Below are 16,321 nucleotides of genomic sequence, written 5' to 3' on the forward strand. Positions count from 1 at the left end.
CCAAGGCAGGGCAGAGGACAGTCCGCACTTATCTGCCATCTGCCATCATCTCTGAGCTCATCTGCCATCCTCCCTGCAAGATGGAGTGACACTGGTCCTGCCTGCAGATAGGCTTTACTTTACATTTGATGTAAACTCACTGAGCTAAACACCAGGAATTTTATACCCCACTTTACAGCCACGCTTTATTGGCATGCTACCCAGTCATGCTTGCAGGCTAACCAGTCTAAGGAAAGAAGAGCTGCTGAGGTTGTTTACACCTTCATTTCATCTCCTCCCTCAATGAAAAATAAAGAGCAAATCAGCAAAGCGGAAAGTGGGTCAGTCAATCCTGGTCCTTCCCCCCCTCCCCCCCCCTCTTTTTTTCTGATTTCTCATCTTATCTTTAAAAGAAATGATTTTTAGTACTTGCCAACATATCCTGAAGAGATGCAGAGATGTCCCAGAAAACTCAGAATAAGAAACAGATAAAGATGTATAATTAAACAGCAACAGAAAACCAGACATGAGTCCCAGAAATATATATATATATATATATATATATATGTATATATATATATATAAAACCCAGGACAAAGACAAAACTCTACAGGAAAGAATTTCCAGAAGAGGGACTGGAGAGAGCTCAAGAAAATGAAGCCACAATAATTACTGTAGAAAAATAAATTACTCTGTCCAATAACGCATCTGTATAAGGGTCAGCTCTAGCCCTTTCAGACAAATGACTAGAATAACTTGGAGACTTAAAAATTGCCTTTTATCAAAAGGTTGGATGCAGGTACAGCTAGTGTGTCTTTCAAAGTTTTTCATGGAGCTGAAAACACAAGAGAACTTTCCTCACCTGCATCTTCCAAGCAAAAGGACGTTCTCATCTTTCTCTCCCTTAATCTCCCTTGCACAGCTTTCTTCAGGAACTCTACCTGGGCAGGAAATGGTGGATGTAGAAGGGCAGGTGACACTTCTCCCTGGCATGTATTACACTAAACTCTGTTTGTTCTGTGCAATAGGATTATTCCAGCACAAAACTTTCGAAATGGTTAATTTTAAGAAATACCAGTACATGCTAGCTCTCACCCTCCCACATATATGCTGGAGTTGAACTGCAAATATTTATTTTGAAGTAAGCTACATATATATTTCAAAGTGCCAACCATAACTACATCATTCATACTTCCCAAATCTCAGTGGATTTCACTTCCCCTCCTGCCCTGCAAAAGGCAGCTTGTGTGCTGATGGCTTCCTCTGCTGCTGGGGCTTTCCACGCCGTAAATTTTATATTCAGGTCATTAAAGATATAGGAGGGATCTTGTCAAGGCTAAACCTGTGCAAGTCATTTCACACTACACAAACACGATATTCTCTCTCCTTTTCTAACTCACAGAGACCAAGGAGCAGCAGAGCCAGGGCACGTAGGAATGTCACTGCTGCTGAAGATTTGCCGAAGGAGCTTTCTGAGCCCTGAAAGACGGGAGGAAGAGGGCGCTGCTCTTCTTTACTTTGCATCAAGTTCTGTTTTGGTCTGGCAGCAACCGCTGAGATTCAACAGGGAGCCTCCCTGAAAGGAAGGGCCTGGCAGGACAAGACACTGACTCAGAGGGCCAGGAGGAGACACTCTGTGTCGCACAGTGAGGCACCTGGCACAAGCAGGCTGCAGGAGCCCAGGAGCAGCTTTGTACAACCATTGTGGGCATAGGAGTATATGAGGCCTAACAGCTTTCCCCAGGAGCATCAGGAATACCGGGAGGGTGGAAAAGCACAGAAGACAATGAAGCAACACCTTCTGTGGCAACCCTCTCAGGCACTGCCTTCAAGCCTCAGGCTGTCTACCTGCAGCACTGAGCGTCAGAAGGGAAAGGTATATCCAGTTGCAGGTGAAAAAGGCTCACAGCTGGGTTCTGCTAAGGTCGTATTTACAGTCGTGCAATGTGTTTAAGATTCCCTGGCTCATCCTAGAATCAACAAGAGATGTCATGCAATAGCCAGATTTAGCTTCTCTTCCCGCAGAGCACCTGGACAAGGCAAAGCCTGACAACACCCTGTAACATCCAGAGCTTCAGACTGCACCTAAGGGGAGTGACTGGACTGAGCCTTCTAAATCTGCTGCATTATTTTGCTGAGTCTGCTTCTGCTGACTTCTTGACAGAATTCACAGCCACCCCTAACAAAGGGGCCACAGACTCCTCACATCAAGGGAGCTGTGAGATGCTTTCCCTGTCATTAGCCATTGACACCTAAACATCCCAGTATCTAAGATGCTGCTAAACAGCTGTTGCAAGAGCAGGAACTGCACAGAATTTGCTCCAACAGAGATGTGGTGTTCTTTTCACCCCCACGTATTGTCCTTACCCAGTCAGCAGTTTTCTCACTTTCTTCAGCCTGAGGGACAAAGGGTCTGCACAGCAGCCATTACAAAGCTCCGCTTATGCTAGCAGCCAGCAATCTTTCAGTGTTTTGTGGACACAAAGGAGTCCATTCTTGATCTAAATACTTTGATACAGCAATCCATTTCTATCCACCAACGCAGTTAAAGCACCTGCTTAAATACTTTGCTGAAGGGGGATTTCAAGCAGATGGCTCTCTGGGCCAAACTCCTTCCCAGCATGGAGAAAACTTACTCCTTTGAACACGAAATATCAGTATGCATACAAAACCTCATGGGATGTTTGTTAGAGCAATGGTACTGAAGCGAAGCCTTTTCAGTGCTTAATGTATACATTACCCTGGGAAACTTATTAGATCAGTGTTTGCTTTTAGATCTGTGTGGCTAATTAGTCATAAGGCAGCCGGCCAAATTTTTCCTTGAGTCAACACCTTGAACATTAGTGGAGATACATGACACCCCAGAATGGCATCTATGCCTAGCTACAGTCATGGAAGTAGTTTACTAAACCGATTCTAACTTGGCAGCAAGAAGTTTTAAATATTTACCCATAGATTTCTGCAAACATGGAACAACAGTTTGTCATTTTATCCCTCTTCCTTTCTTTCCAAACTAATAAATTATTCTCAGAAACAACTGAGATGATGGCGAGGTGACCACAACGGACCAGGAGAAAACTACCTCAAATTCATTTTCTATTGTGATCTGAAAAGTGCCCCACTTCCTGCTAGCTAAGATGGTTATATCCAGGGTTATCCTCCCTGTAACCCCGTTTCTTCATCGGTTTGAAATGCATGCTGACTCCAGGATAAAAAATAAATAAATGTTGCTATGGAAGTGTTTGAGGCCACAGACTCAGTACTCTGCCCTCACTGGCTAATGACAGGACTGAAGTCATTGTTGAAACTTGACCTGGTGGATGTGTGTAGATAAAGGAGGTCTAAATAGAAACATCATATGAAAAGCATAGCAGCTTATATAGCAGAAGGGATCTTACGTCTCTTGTCTTCGGGTGACTGGTTTAGAATGAGCACCGAAGCGTCCAGCCGGGGTTAAGCACAGGGTATTTGGAAGCCCCCTGCCACACGGGGGAGCTTAGTCCTGAAAGGACCTATGCAAATCTTTTAAAAGCTTTCCTTTTTTTTTTTTTTTTTTTTTTTTTTTTTTTTTTTTTTTTTTTTTTTTCCCCAACTAGAGAGTTTTCCTCTGCCTAAGTATAAATCTGCTGCGAAGGTATTCTCATTCTAGATGCTTTGGATGCTATCATTCCCAAACAGCAGTGCGCAGGGAGAGGGAGGGGGAACTCCTCAGGCAAGATCTGTGAAATATGCCTCCTGGAGAATACAAATCTCAGGACATAATTTAAAAGCAAGCAAGCAAAAATATATATATATATATACATATATATATATGTTTTTCAATCACTGTTTTTGGAACAGGACTAGTACAGGTCAGCTCTGAAACAGAATTGCTTTATTATTATTTTATTGCCTTTTTTTTTTTTTTTAATTCCTCTATCCATACTCGGTTTGCCAGGTGACTGTGACAAAAATGACAGGGTATCTCCAGTGATAAAACAAGCAAGTTAAACAGAATTAGATTTTCTGAGCTCTTTTGCAAAAGCCCTAGAAACAGGTGCTTATTTCAACTGATGCCAATGTGGGATTCACCAAGGAACATTCTTACTACATGTTTTAAATGACTGACTGTGAACCCCTTCTGCCTCTACCAATTGAAGAAGTATTCTTAGAGAGATTTCATTTGACAAGTATTTCCACCTTCCTATGGAGCTCATACCAAAGACAACTTTGCACTCCCTTCTGCAGAAGAGAGGAAGAGGATGGGAGAGGGAGCTGGTTGTTTATACAGGTTCTTTATCAAGCCTGGAATTCCTCTAATTTCCCAACAGAGCAAAAATCAATGAACTCTGGATTGGAGTGCTTTAATTTCTCAAAGGAATAAATTTTATTATTACCCAAAATAAAGACAATCTGGAAGTTAAAAAGTATTTAAGTCCTGAGTTCATCACTTTTATCTAAACAACTTTATTTTATAACTTCAAGACAAAAAAAAAAAAAAAAAGCTTAAGGTATTTTACAGTATCCATTTAAGATAAAAATATGATTTATATCAGCATTAGAGAGGAGGTCACCACAGTGTTAGTCAAACACAGGATCTCTCACCTCTGTGGCGCTGTTATGTTTATTTTATGAAGCCAAGACTCCTACACTCTCAAGTGCTGCAAGTATAAGTGAGCTACCATTGTATCCCCCTCCACAGTGCCCATGCAAAATTGCAGCAGCTCATAACCAGTAAGATTTAGTGAGACATGTTACTGGATACTCGGTGCTAATATTTGCTAATGCACAGAATCGTCAACAGTACTTCAATGTAACTCTCCCAACACAGAGGTTGTGTTTGCCATGTTGTGGTTTGGTTAAATATCTCCACCTTCAAGTCTAGTGAACTGAAAGATAGTTCAGCTCACACTGCATCAGTAAAGGAAGCCAGCTCCCTAGGACAGCAAGAGCATGCGCACTGCTACTGATCACCAGTGCTTTGAAGTATTTCTGCCCTACCTTGGGTATCATTCACCACAAGATCATCTGTCCCACCACGGATATAAGTCAAGCTGTGATCAAACTGAGCAACCTCCCCTGAAAAGAGGGATGAAATCAGTAAAATCAGTAGCTGATTATACTTACAATTGTATTATTCCCAAAGACAAATGTTCAAAGTCCATTACTGACATCTGTAAGAACTGAGTCACTGGAGAAATTTGGTTTTGCCCAGATCAGGCAGAGTGCCAGAATCTCTTACTGTTCTCAGAATTAATACAAACTGAATTTACACATTCACTGTCTATTTCCTCCAGCTTCCTCTGAGGTTTATTCTACCTGGGAATCAACAACTTGCAACCTGCACATTTTCTTGTTGGTGATTTGGAAAAGGAAAGGAATGGCTCTGACTAAGAGTTTGGTTCAGAAGAGGGTCTCCTCCCACTGCAATCTGAAGGAGTGGCAATATCTGGCCCAGTGGCATGGGTCTTTCCAGGCCCCACATTTGCATTTTGTAAAAATATGAAATAATGCAAAAATATAAGCTCACTTACAAAATCAATCCCTCTTCTCCAGAAAGTTTGACTGGTTGCACTGGTTGGAACCAAGAGCTGGTAAGTGAAGAAAATCTGAACTGGCTCTCGGTGACAATGCCCTCAGAACAGCTACCTGGAAGCTTCTGTTACAGTTACTCAGAACATTTCACGCTTAGGGGCATGTGCCTTGCAGAGAGCTTTCAGTGGATAAGGAAATAATCTTTTAGATTCCACCAGAGCCGCTAGAGCTAGCCCAAGACAGCAAGATGCTTTTCCTTGTTGCACTCACAGATCTGTGCAAGAAGTCAAAAGCACACCATGAACTGCTGTAGTAACAAAGTCCCCACGTTTCAGCTACAGAACACCTACATCAAAAACAAGACCTATCACTGTCAGCACGGGTTTTACCTTTTTTTTTTTTTTTTTTTTGGGCAACATGCTGCCATCTCGTGGGGAGCACTGTGGATGGTACCACAGTCCACAGGGCTGGCACGGCCCTGATTCCCATGGCATGAATGGCACAAACAGGATAGACAGCACAGGGCGCTGCAGCAGGCTAGCACCCCCAGCAACAGCAGCTTCATACAGGCCACTACAACTCATGCCTCAATCTCAGAGCTCCCCAAAACCCTCCTTATTCTCTGAAAATGCCAGGCAATAATGGACCCATAGAAGTGTTTGAGGGAGACACAAGGCTGTAGCTTGTTAAATGAAGGTGTGCCAGAGCACATGCTTACAACATCCTAAGTCAGAACTGCAGCAGGATCAAATTTTACTGCTACATTATTGCACGTAGAAACACATCCTGCTAGGCAAGAGAGCTATGGGCCAAGAGCAAACGGTCATGTTGGATGTGTGTCTGTACAGAGCCAGGGCAGGTATTTCAGAACTGCCGTGTCCACCCAATGCTACAGGCACTGGCTGCGGGGCTCTCTGGACTAGCCGAGGAAGACAGCAATGCCTGCAGTGTTAAGCACACAGTTCCTAGACCTAAGTTTCCTTCCACTGAATGAAGTTGCTGTTCTCAGCATGGATGAGCCTTTTCAGGGTTTTATTTTTGTAAGTTTGCTGAGAGAATTAGCACCTACGGGAGCCAGGGCACAGTAGTTATGCTATGTAAGCCAGAAAGGCCCCCCTGAGCACTTTTCTGCCAATCCTGTTTTTACTAATTGGTACCTCCCTGCTTTTCCACACAACCCCTCACACCAAGCATGACAGCAGTCACAGCTAACAGGGGGGTGGCAGGGAGAGGCACCCTAATTCATGAGCAGGGTTGTGTCTTACACAGGCTTGTCTTATGGCAAAGTCCAAATTCCCAGTTTTCTGAATTTCCACATTAAATCCCAGATAAATCATGATCTCCAGTCTCACCCCAAGCTGCTATTCATGGCTAGCTCATTTAGATCAAGCAGTTCTGGATTTTGCTCCAGGCAGCACCTCCAGCAGACAGCTGGCATTTTGTAACAGGCCTTTCAACTGGTGACAGGACACGTGTAGCTCCTGGTCATGAAGAGGGTGTGAAGTGGATACTAGTGCCAATGCAGTGACAACTCCTCACCCTGGCTGTAAATCCAGAGCGAACTCCCTGGCTCCCTGCTGTGCCACACTGACAGCTAACAGTGCATTACTAAAGGACGTTCAGTACCTCCCCAAATGCAAGTGTAAGGTGTGTCTGACATTTCTTTTGCTCTTTCGTTTAACCCCAACTCTTTCCCGTGTGTTTGTGGGCCAGGAAATAGTTACGTACAGAAATCTGCAAAATAACGCACCCAGAGCCTTGCAGGTCCTACAGCAGCCCCTGGGGGCTGCCAGCACACCAAGGACAAGCCAGCAGGTTCCTCAGCTGCAACACTGGCCAGCAGCATCATGCCCTTGCCCTATGCTGCCTGCTCCCTGCCCCACAGGCCCTTTTACACACCTGTAAAGCTCCTGTATTTGTCTTGTAGGCTTTTCACATTCTTGCCTAGGCAGACTTTTGCCTGCACCCGCAGCCAGCACACACACCCCGCACCAAGTGCAGGGCTGTGGGGAGCCCCTCTGGGCTGGCCAGCCCTGCCCACACTCACGCAGGGCCTCCTGCGTCACCCCAGAACAGCAGCCTGCTGCCAGGACAGGGCACGGGAGGCTCCCACACATAAAGCCTGCTGCACCCACTCTGACAGCAAACCACTCCTCCCAAGTTTGCACCCCAGACCAGCTTGTCGCCTTTTTTTTTTTTTTTTTTTTAATTCACTGATTTTTTCCCTGTCATAAATTGCATTTGTGTGGGCTGCTTTCATGACAGCTGTTTCATCCACCTTATTCTCATCAAATGGATATGTACACCGAACACTCACACAAGAACACACACTATGTATGTGTATGTTTAACATACCTCTACATTCTTCCAACTCCAGAATTTATTTCTGGATAAAGATTCTCCATTCAATTCATGTCTCAGGCTCCTGTCCATGTTTAGTATTTTGTTCCATTTCTTCTAGCGCAGCAAGTGGGAGAGAATGCACAAAACATGTTCAGGCTGCCACTGCTGTATTAAATTCAGGCACAGATGAAACTTTCTCTAGCCTGGTCAAGCATAAATGTACACTATACTTAAACATCTCACGGATATTCATAGTGATCTTGGTAAAGTATGAAATACTTGATCTAAGAAAAAACAACAAATTGCATCTCAAGTGACTGTTTCAGAATGTTTCTGTTTCTAGTGTAACTTTCTCTCACCTTAAAACTATGCAGCCCTCATTTCCTGAACCTCAGAATCACCACAGATAGGATACTTCATAGCACGTAATTAAAATCCACATCTGTAAGTCTACAGAAGAAAAACGTTCCAGCAAAAAAGCAGGCTTCAGTTGTGTTAGATCAAATATAGCAGCCAGCTAGTGTGAAGGAGTTTCCTTAATAAATTCTGTATTTGTAGACACATTCAGTAAGGAAAAAGATTTCAAGGTTGTGCTCCTAGCTTATTCTTTTATGTTGTGTACTAAACAGGCTTTGCTACAAACACCTCAAAAAAACTTTATTACTATTCACAGTGTTTAATCAGAACAACAGCTTTAGTGACAAATACATACTTGACTAGGAAGTTTCGCCTTTTTAAAAAAAAAAAAAAAAAAAAAAAATTAAAATACTTTACTAAACCACCTTAAAAGAGCAACATACAGAAAGTCACACAGAATTTGCACTGACTTGGAGATAAACTGGATGAACTTACCTTCTGAAGGTGGAATCTGTCCCCTGAACACTAACTCCTGTTTTCCCCCCAGGTGCTATACTTGCATCGCTACTCATAGGTGTTTTACAGCAACAGCAGGATATATGTTGTAGAAAGTAGAGCTCCACAAAAGAGCACGAAAATCTGTCCTACAAGCAAAAGAACTGTTCAAACTAAATGGGCAGCAGCAAGATCTCTGGCTCAAGGGATGCCTAGAAGCAAACCTACTTGTACCTGCCTTCAGTTTGGCTCAGGTTCTTTAAAAGTACTCATCTGACTCCTCTAGCAACAGCCTTACACATGCAAAGTTTGAATGGGGCATTATGAAAAGGAAGATAGGAAGTCTATGTACATTTAAGTCGTAACAGGTTTTACATTCAGCATCTATTACATTTACAGGATGTCATCTATATAAATGATAAAAAACATTTGCATTTCTAAGTTTATTTAATGCAGAAATATTTGCAGACCACTTTCCTTACATTCTCTTCCCAAGGATTATTATAATATTATTCCTTCCTGCTTACCCGCATCACACCTCTTCTGATTCCTTGGATTTAAATAAGCTTCAGATCTTGTTCTCTATATTCCGTTAAAATTTATTGCCATTATGCAAACATCCAGAGGTCCCAGTCAGAATTTCAGCTCCACTCTTCTAAGAATTTGCTAGGTGGTTCATATCGATGTTCCCTGCCCTGGTGGCTGTCTGAGCCCTCATGTGTCCATCACTGCTACCTAGCATATGCCAGCATTCACAACATCATGCAGAATATTTGAATGACACTGGTTTTGGTTGTGATTAGCCTGGAGTCATCATACCATGACCTCTGTATTCTTGTACATCATTTACTTTGCTGTCTTTTCACTTCAACTGGAATCAGCTTCCTACAGCTAACAGCTGAAATATATAGTTGTATCTTCCAAAACTGCACCAAACAAACCCAAATAGTTAAATTTCTTTAAAAAAATCAGTCCTTGTGCTGTGATCAAAGGAAGCTGAGGATCAAACAAACAATTGAACATATTAATAAGACAACATTAGGATTATTTTTCTAAAATATTTGGATAGTTTGAGTATAACTAATAATCTCAATGTAATATCACAAACAAATATAGAAAAATAGTATTGAAATATTAGTAAACAAGTCATTTGTAATTTCATATGATCTATTTATTATAAGAACAGTGAATTTAATGAAAAGCTCTAATGAAACAAGGGTGTAGTCAAAGATATTCTGGAAACTTGTGTCTTAACACCGGTTTTCACCTTTTTATTTTTAAGTTCGAACAAGTTTTAGAAAATAATCAGATTTATCTACTAAGTAATAAAATATTGAGGAGTTACTTTAGGCAGTTTACTCTGTCTTGATACAGACAGTCACAGCAGGCCAGTTGATTCCAGCTCATTGTACAGGAGTTGTTTTTAGCATAATTATTAGAATTAATACCAAGATAATTCTGGGCCTTACACCAGCCAGAAATACGTGCACCACTAAATACACAAAGAATCATGTACTTGTGTGGTAAAGATGCAGGCTAATAATATACTACAGAAAACAGAACGCTATGGTAAGCAGATGTTCCCAGGACACAAAGTCTACCTGGAATGTGATAACTTGCTGCACAACCTTTCATTTTGTTACAAAACTATTGTTTAACACAGCAAAGACAACTAAAAATATTACCCAATGTTTTCATGCAACTAAAAGGCCACTGGTTTATTTCTCTTATCAATACTAAATCTGAAACATTTTACATTAATTTACAATGAAGAAAAGATCCTTATGAATATCTCATGTAGGTGACGTTACGTCATCCAGTTAATGCTAATTATTTCAAACAGTTAAATCCTGTTTTATAAGGTTAAACATTTTGTGTTCTTTCCAAAAAATAACATGTCTACAACCATACAGAAAGTAGAAACCCAGATTTCTACAGAGCCACTACCATTGCTACGAAATTAGAATGCCAAATGTTGTAACATTCTGTAAGTTACCACTCTTCCCAATATTTAAGATAGCTAAAATTCCCTCTCTACTTTCTACTGCATACACAGGATCTAAAGTAAAAGGGAGAATTTTCATTTATAACATCAGGTAACAGAAGTGCTTCCAAATCATTTACTTTTTATGTAGAAAATGAACACAGCTATGGAACAAAAAGGATTTTTCCTCAAGAAAGGGCAGGTTCTTCTGCTTAGTCTTGGACCATACACCACATTGATATGCTCCTCTGCTTCTACGTGCCTGAAGCTTCTGCAGACAGCAAAGAAAATGCCCCATGCACATGGGGGCAACAAAGAAGCAAAGCTGAGATTCTCTGTACAGACCAGAGGTGAGACATTGGTCCCAGAGCAGCTGTGCAGAGCAAAAACATCAGTGTAGCTAACAAGATGAAGTGCAGTGGAACAAACCCAGAGCTCATGTTGGTAACTCATATGCAGAGCAGGAAAGTCCAATTTCACCAATGAACAATATCTGGAAGTCTGAAAACATTATTTTGTTTTCTTGAACCCTTGCTGAAAGCAATCGCTCTGATTTGCATGCCACTCAGCAACGTGAAACTGATCTGTAGCCTTCTTGTGAGGGAATTCAGCAAGAACTGGCTTATGCCTCTTGTCAGAGAGCCCCCAGACCACAACAGATCCATGCTGCTGGGCTTGGTGAAGGTGCCCAGAAGCTGGCACATCACATTCCTTTCCTCCTGTGCCCCACCAGCAGGCCTCTAACTCACCCATGCACCCAGGGCAGCACTGCAGCATCTCACTCACGTCAAAGTGTTCTGTTACCATACAGAGATGGTTGGTGGGTCACCACAACTCACTGACATGCTGCGTCTGGCATGCAAAGCCCTGAACAGTAAAGAAGAAGAGGGCTTTTCAGCCAAGGGGAAGCTATATTGAAATGCCTCACTTCTATCTCACCTCAACAGCACACTTTTACCCCAGAGGTAGCAAGCCTTTCCCATCGTTCTTCCTTTTGTCTTGGCATCCCTTAGCCCCTCCTCACTGACCACGCTGTCTCATACCTTATTCTAGGTAGCTGCTGTTCTCCCTCCTGGCATGGGCAGCAGGGGAGCCTGCTCAGGACAAAACATAGCAGCCAGAAAAGCACACAGAGCTGCGTTCCTTTCCTCCCTTCTGCTGATCTACCCCCTGCCTCCCTACTCATCTCCCAACCTCTTTTGCTCTCCCTTTGGCAGGTCTGGCAGTCCCATTCATGGAAAAGGCACACACAGGCAACACCTGAGCCACGGCAGGAGCCCCAGTAGAGCCAGCAAGGACACAGCTCTCCCTCTTTGCAGCAATTTCCATTTTCCTTCCATGACACCATGCTAAGTCCCTCCAGGCAGTACTAAGAGCACCACAGGGTCAGTGGCATAAGGCCACTGCCCCTTTCCATCACACCATGATCAAGATGTGTCCTTACCACGTGACAGGCTGCAGTCTCATGTGCCACAGAACGGGGCTCTCACAGCACAACAGTTCAGAAAGGATGTATTTGGTAATGCTCATTTACCACTATCAATGCAGGCAAAAGATTCAAACCCAGGTTCTGCATGGGAGTTTCATCTGTCACACTGTGGATATGGTATTATTCACATACAACAGTTAAATACCACATACCAATGTAATGAAACGCAGGCAGATACAAGCCCACATCTAAAAGAGGGAGCATTCATCCTGGCTACACTGCAACATTTCAGTACCTTTCCTGAGGGGACACACAGAAGATCAGCGGCCACTGGGCCCCTCAGAGCACTGCCAGGGACCAACCCAGGAACATACAGGTCCACCTCCAAAGGAGTGGGACTGGGGCTATCTCCCTTCAAGACAGAATGCCCAGAAGACATCTTATGCTGAGGAAATGGTTTGCATTGCCAGAGAACAGTGATGTAACAAAAATGTGGACAGAAAAGAACTAAGAAAACAAAAAACATTCTGACTGACATAGTTCTCCCTTTCAGAATACCCTTGCCTCAAATGAGAAACACAACCGGAGGAAAAGAACCCAGAGTTTGGAAATCTTAAGATGGCATTTTGCTGTAGATGGCTTCTATGGCTATGGTCTGATTGAGGAATATCTTTGCACATCCACTTCTCTCCAACAAGAAAGGGAAAGCAGCCCTTCTCTGCCTAACATGGTCACTGCAAGGTGCTCAAACAAGATAAGGGACAGGAGGATTGGGGCTCATATAAGGACCTTATACAGTTTTAAACCATGATGTACAAGAACATAATCTATCCAAAGCCTGCATTTAAAATGGTGCATGCATGTTCAACTTGCAAGTGCTCGGGACAGAATTTTGTACTACTTGGAAAAGCCAATGTGTCATGCTGTCCCAGGGCTATGCACACAGAGAGCACTGGGATTTAGCTGAGAATCTGTTCTGTTGAAGCATTTGCAGTCAGCCCATAATAGAAGCATCCAGAGCGTCAGGGTCTGCTTTCCATTTCTGTGGTGCCCTGCTATCATTCCATTTAAAGCAGTAGGTGTCATTAGCATGAACACAACGGGATACAGATGCAGAGCATTCAACCCAATATTCAACCCTTTGCTTATTCATCCATATGCCTCATACAACACATCATTCAAAGAAAAAAATACATGTGCAATTCTCAGATTCACTGGCTTGGGTTAAAACCATTTCAATCTTAGTTATGAATTTCCTCTGTAACAAAGGTTAAGAGAGACATCAAATTTGTTCCCACTTCCAGTGAGACTGAACATGATCCCAGCTTTGTTGAGGTAATATGCATTAACGGCAGCCTAGAGTTCAACCAAAACCACACCACTTAGCCTGTCTGTCCTCATTAACTTTTAGAGTTACCGATGAAACAACAGGGTAGAGCTCTACAAACTTCTGCTTGGCACCATTCAGTTACAGAAAATATGGCTAGTCTCTAATTCACAGACCCATGAAGTATCCTTGGTACCCAAAAGGTATTATCTGGAGAGGAATCAAAATTCTGTTCACCAAAATATTTATATTAGCTAAGAAAGCCAAACTCTGCCAAGAACACAGCTGGCAAGCTTCCTCAGAGTTCTCTCTGCCAGTGTGTAAAGCACAGAAAGTAGGCCCACCTACCACAACCCCTCTGTGCATACCAATGACTTGTTAGTATTTTAAGTACAGTGCCAGCTATTTGTAAGGCCTCAAAAATCTGGAAACTTTGGAGCGCAGCAGCCGAATGAAGGATCTTGGAAACATCTCTCTTGACTCTTGGGCTGTGTACTTGAAGTAGTTTTGTGGATGCGCCAACACATCAAACAATGCTTTTATCAACTTCTTATCCTAGAAAAAGGAAAGCAGATTTTTTACAGTAATTCCACAGAGTAATTAGGGTCAGTATCACCAAAGTCTAATGACCAGTCAACTGACAAAAGGTTATGGGCATTTTACTTCTCAAGTAAAAATGTCTCAAGAGTTCAGACTAGCAGAGCAAGGCTGACATTGACATTCAGGCCCCAGGGAATTCACTGGAATTTCACATTTGGTTTTAGTAGTGCCAGGATTTCTTTCTTTCTCATACTTCCAAGAACAGCAAAGAAAAACAAACACAAACAAACAAACAAACAAAAAACAACACCCTGGAGCCAATAATCAGCAAAAGAAAAGTATGCTTGAAATGACATCCACTCATCTTGCCTATTTGACTATCTCCTAACCAAGGTTGAACCAAGTGAAATCCACCAAGAGATTTTTCACACAAGAAGGAAAAGCCCTTGTAAATCTATGGGACATGAGTAGCAGCACCAAGTACTTCTCCAATCCCACATCCCTCAGTTTGCTCACTGACTCCTGCCAGCACAGCTGACATTAGGTCCAAGGGGCTACCTTTATCATAAAAAGCTGTAGATTATCTTAGAAGGTCTGATCCACCTTTAATATCCCTGGGCAAAGGGTTTCTAATCCACTGCTCAGCACAGTCAGGATGTGCTTATTCACCACTTCCCTGAAGTAGCATGTGTGTACTGCACCAAGGAGCAGAACAGATGCAGAGCAGGAGGCAACCTCACTAGCACATAATAGTGTTACTTTGAATCAAAAGCAACATTTTAGTGGAAGGAATATACCTTGAGTATTTCTTGATGATTTTCAGATGCATAAAGTCTACCATCCCGAACGATGTCTTCTATTAGTTCTTGGTAATCCTCTATTGAGAATGCACAAGAGAGTCATTTGCAGGTTCATTTCACTTACATATTCAATACCTCCCTTGGTTAAACATGAAAGCCCTACCCCCAGAAGAACCAATAGTATCTGGCTCTCATATTAGCAGTTAGAATGTATTCCAAGTACTTTTCTGTAAATAAACGGCAAATACTGTGTACTATGAAAACAAAGTTTACTCTGCTGAGCTGTTCTGCATTCATCTGTCAAAATTAAAAGAAATTAAAATGCACCTAGGATTGTAGCACACATTGTAACGGAGTAGCCTGCTTTAATTCAGCCACACTGCTGAAACTTCTGTAAATACTACCCATTCTTGACTCCTTTCTACAAGAGAAAAAAAAAAAAAAAAGTAAGAGGAAGCTTTCTTAAAAGGCAACTCCCCTGGTCAATCCAAATTTGAAAAGCTTCAAAAGGAGTGGTGTTCCCTGAAAAATGATCTGCTCTTGATGAAACTCTGCAGACCACCATGGAGGGCTATTCCTCCACAATTACCCTAGTGTGAACAGAAATGCTCCACATTACTTTCACATGGCTCATGCTGAGGGGCAAAGCCTCAGCTCCAGTCTTTCCCCAGTGACTCTGACAATGACAGTTGAAAAGAAGCCAGAAGGACATGAGTTTCAAATATAGATATTTTCCTCCTCCACTACACCCGCCACTACTTCACAAACACATTTCTAAGTCAGCCTGTGAGATTCAGGAGCAAAAGACTCAATGCCAGCAAATATCCCAGATCAGTTCCTGCACTGTTGTTCCCACTGCAACACAAGTACCATCCTTGCTCTAAGACTGTGGAACTCTCCTCCCTTCCCCTACAGACTATTTGCAGTAGCAATGCAACCTCCAGTCTGCCTGGCCCTCAAAATACCATTCTAAAACCTGGTGGTTGGAGCTTCCCTACCTTTGTTTTAACTTTAGGGGGAGATAGCTCTAAGAATATAAGCATTAATATGCATGGTTAACACAGCTTGTAGGCATGACAGAACACTGGCCTGCATGCACAGAATGACCTGGAAATAGTGGGTCAAGTAAGCATGTTTCACAAAGGTTTTCCAGAAAGGGTCAAATGCTATAGTGCAGGAAGCACCATTTTTGAGAGGTTTTATTCTGTAGTAAAGTCTCTACTCTCAACAGCTTTGCAGATCAATTCCCAGAACTTACAGTCCACAGAACTCTGTGGGGGTGAACACCTCAAGGGGCCTGGCCTGAACAAAATAGCTCTGATACTAGATTACAGCTGGTAGCGGTGACATGATACATCACAGAAGCACTTGGGCTCTGCCCAATTCATAAGCAGGGGCAATATGCCACCTGAAGTAACTCAAAATTGGGAAGGCATAAAGATGCATAAAACCAGATGCAGGCTCTGAGTTCTGCATTTTTCCTTTTCAAGTCAGAGCCCAGAATCCCAGCTGTTTGTTTAGGTCTGTGGAAGACTGGAAATATGATTGCACTT

The 16,321-nt window shown here is 42.5% G+C and overlaps 1 protein-coding gene and 1 long non-coding RNA gene across 2 annotated transcripts in view; both read right to left on the minus strand.

Annotated features, from left to right (window-relative positions):
* Positions 1–7,710: 7,710 nt before the first annotated feature.
* Positions 7,711–8,546, minus strand: LOC118168052. Its single transcript, XR_004751338.1, has 2 exons — positions 8,196–8,546; positions 7,711–7,947 (listed from the first exon to the last, which is right to left on the minus strand). It is a non-coding gene; the product is annotated as an uncharacterized LOC118168052 (long non-coding RNA).
* A 3,250-nt stretch (positions 8,547–11,796) lies between these two features.
* Positions 11,797–16,321, minus strand: part of SCUBE2 (signal peptide, CUB domain and EGF like domain containing 2) — a 40,014-nt gene continuing 35,489 nt past the window's right edge. Inside the window, exons 21-22 of the mRNA XM_035328114.1 lie at positions 14,766–14,845; positions 11,797–13,983 (exon numbers count right to left, since the gene is read on the minus strand). Of these exons, the coding sequence (XP_035184005.1) occupies positions 13,831–13,983; positions 14,766–14,845 (233 nt within the window). The 3' untranslated portion in view covers positions 11,797–13,830. The remainder of the gene's footprint in view (positions 13,984–14,765; positions 14,846–16,321) is intronic.

Source organism: Oxyura jamaicensis, chromosome 5, assembly GCF_011077185.1.
Source record: "Oxyura jamaicensis isolate SHBP4307 breed ruddy duck chromosome 5, BPBGC_Ojam_1.0, whole genome shotgun sequence".
In the NCBI taxonomy this organism is placed as follows: domain Eukaryota; kingdom Metazoa; phylum Chordata; class Aves; order Anseriformes; family Anatidae; genus Oxyura; species Oxyura jamaicensis.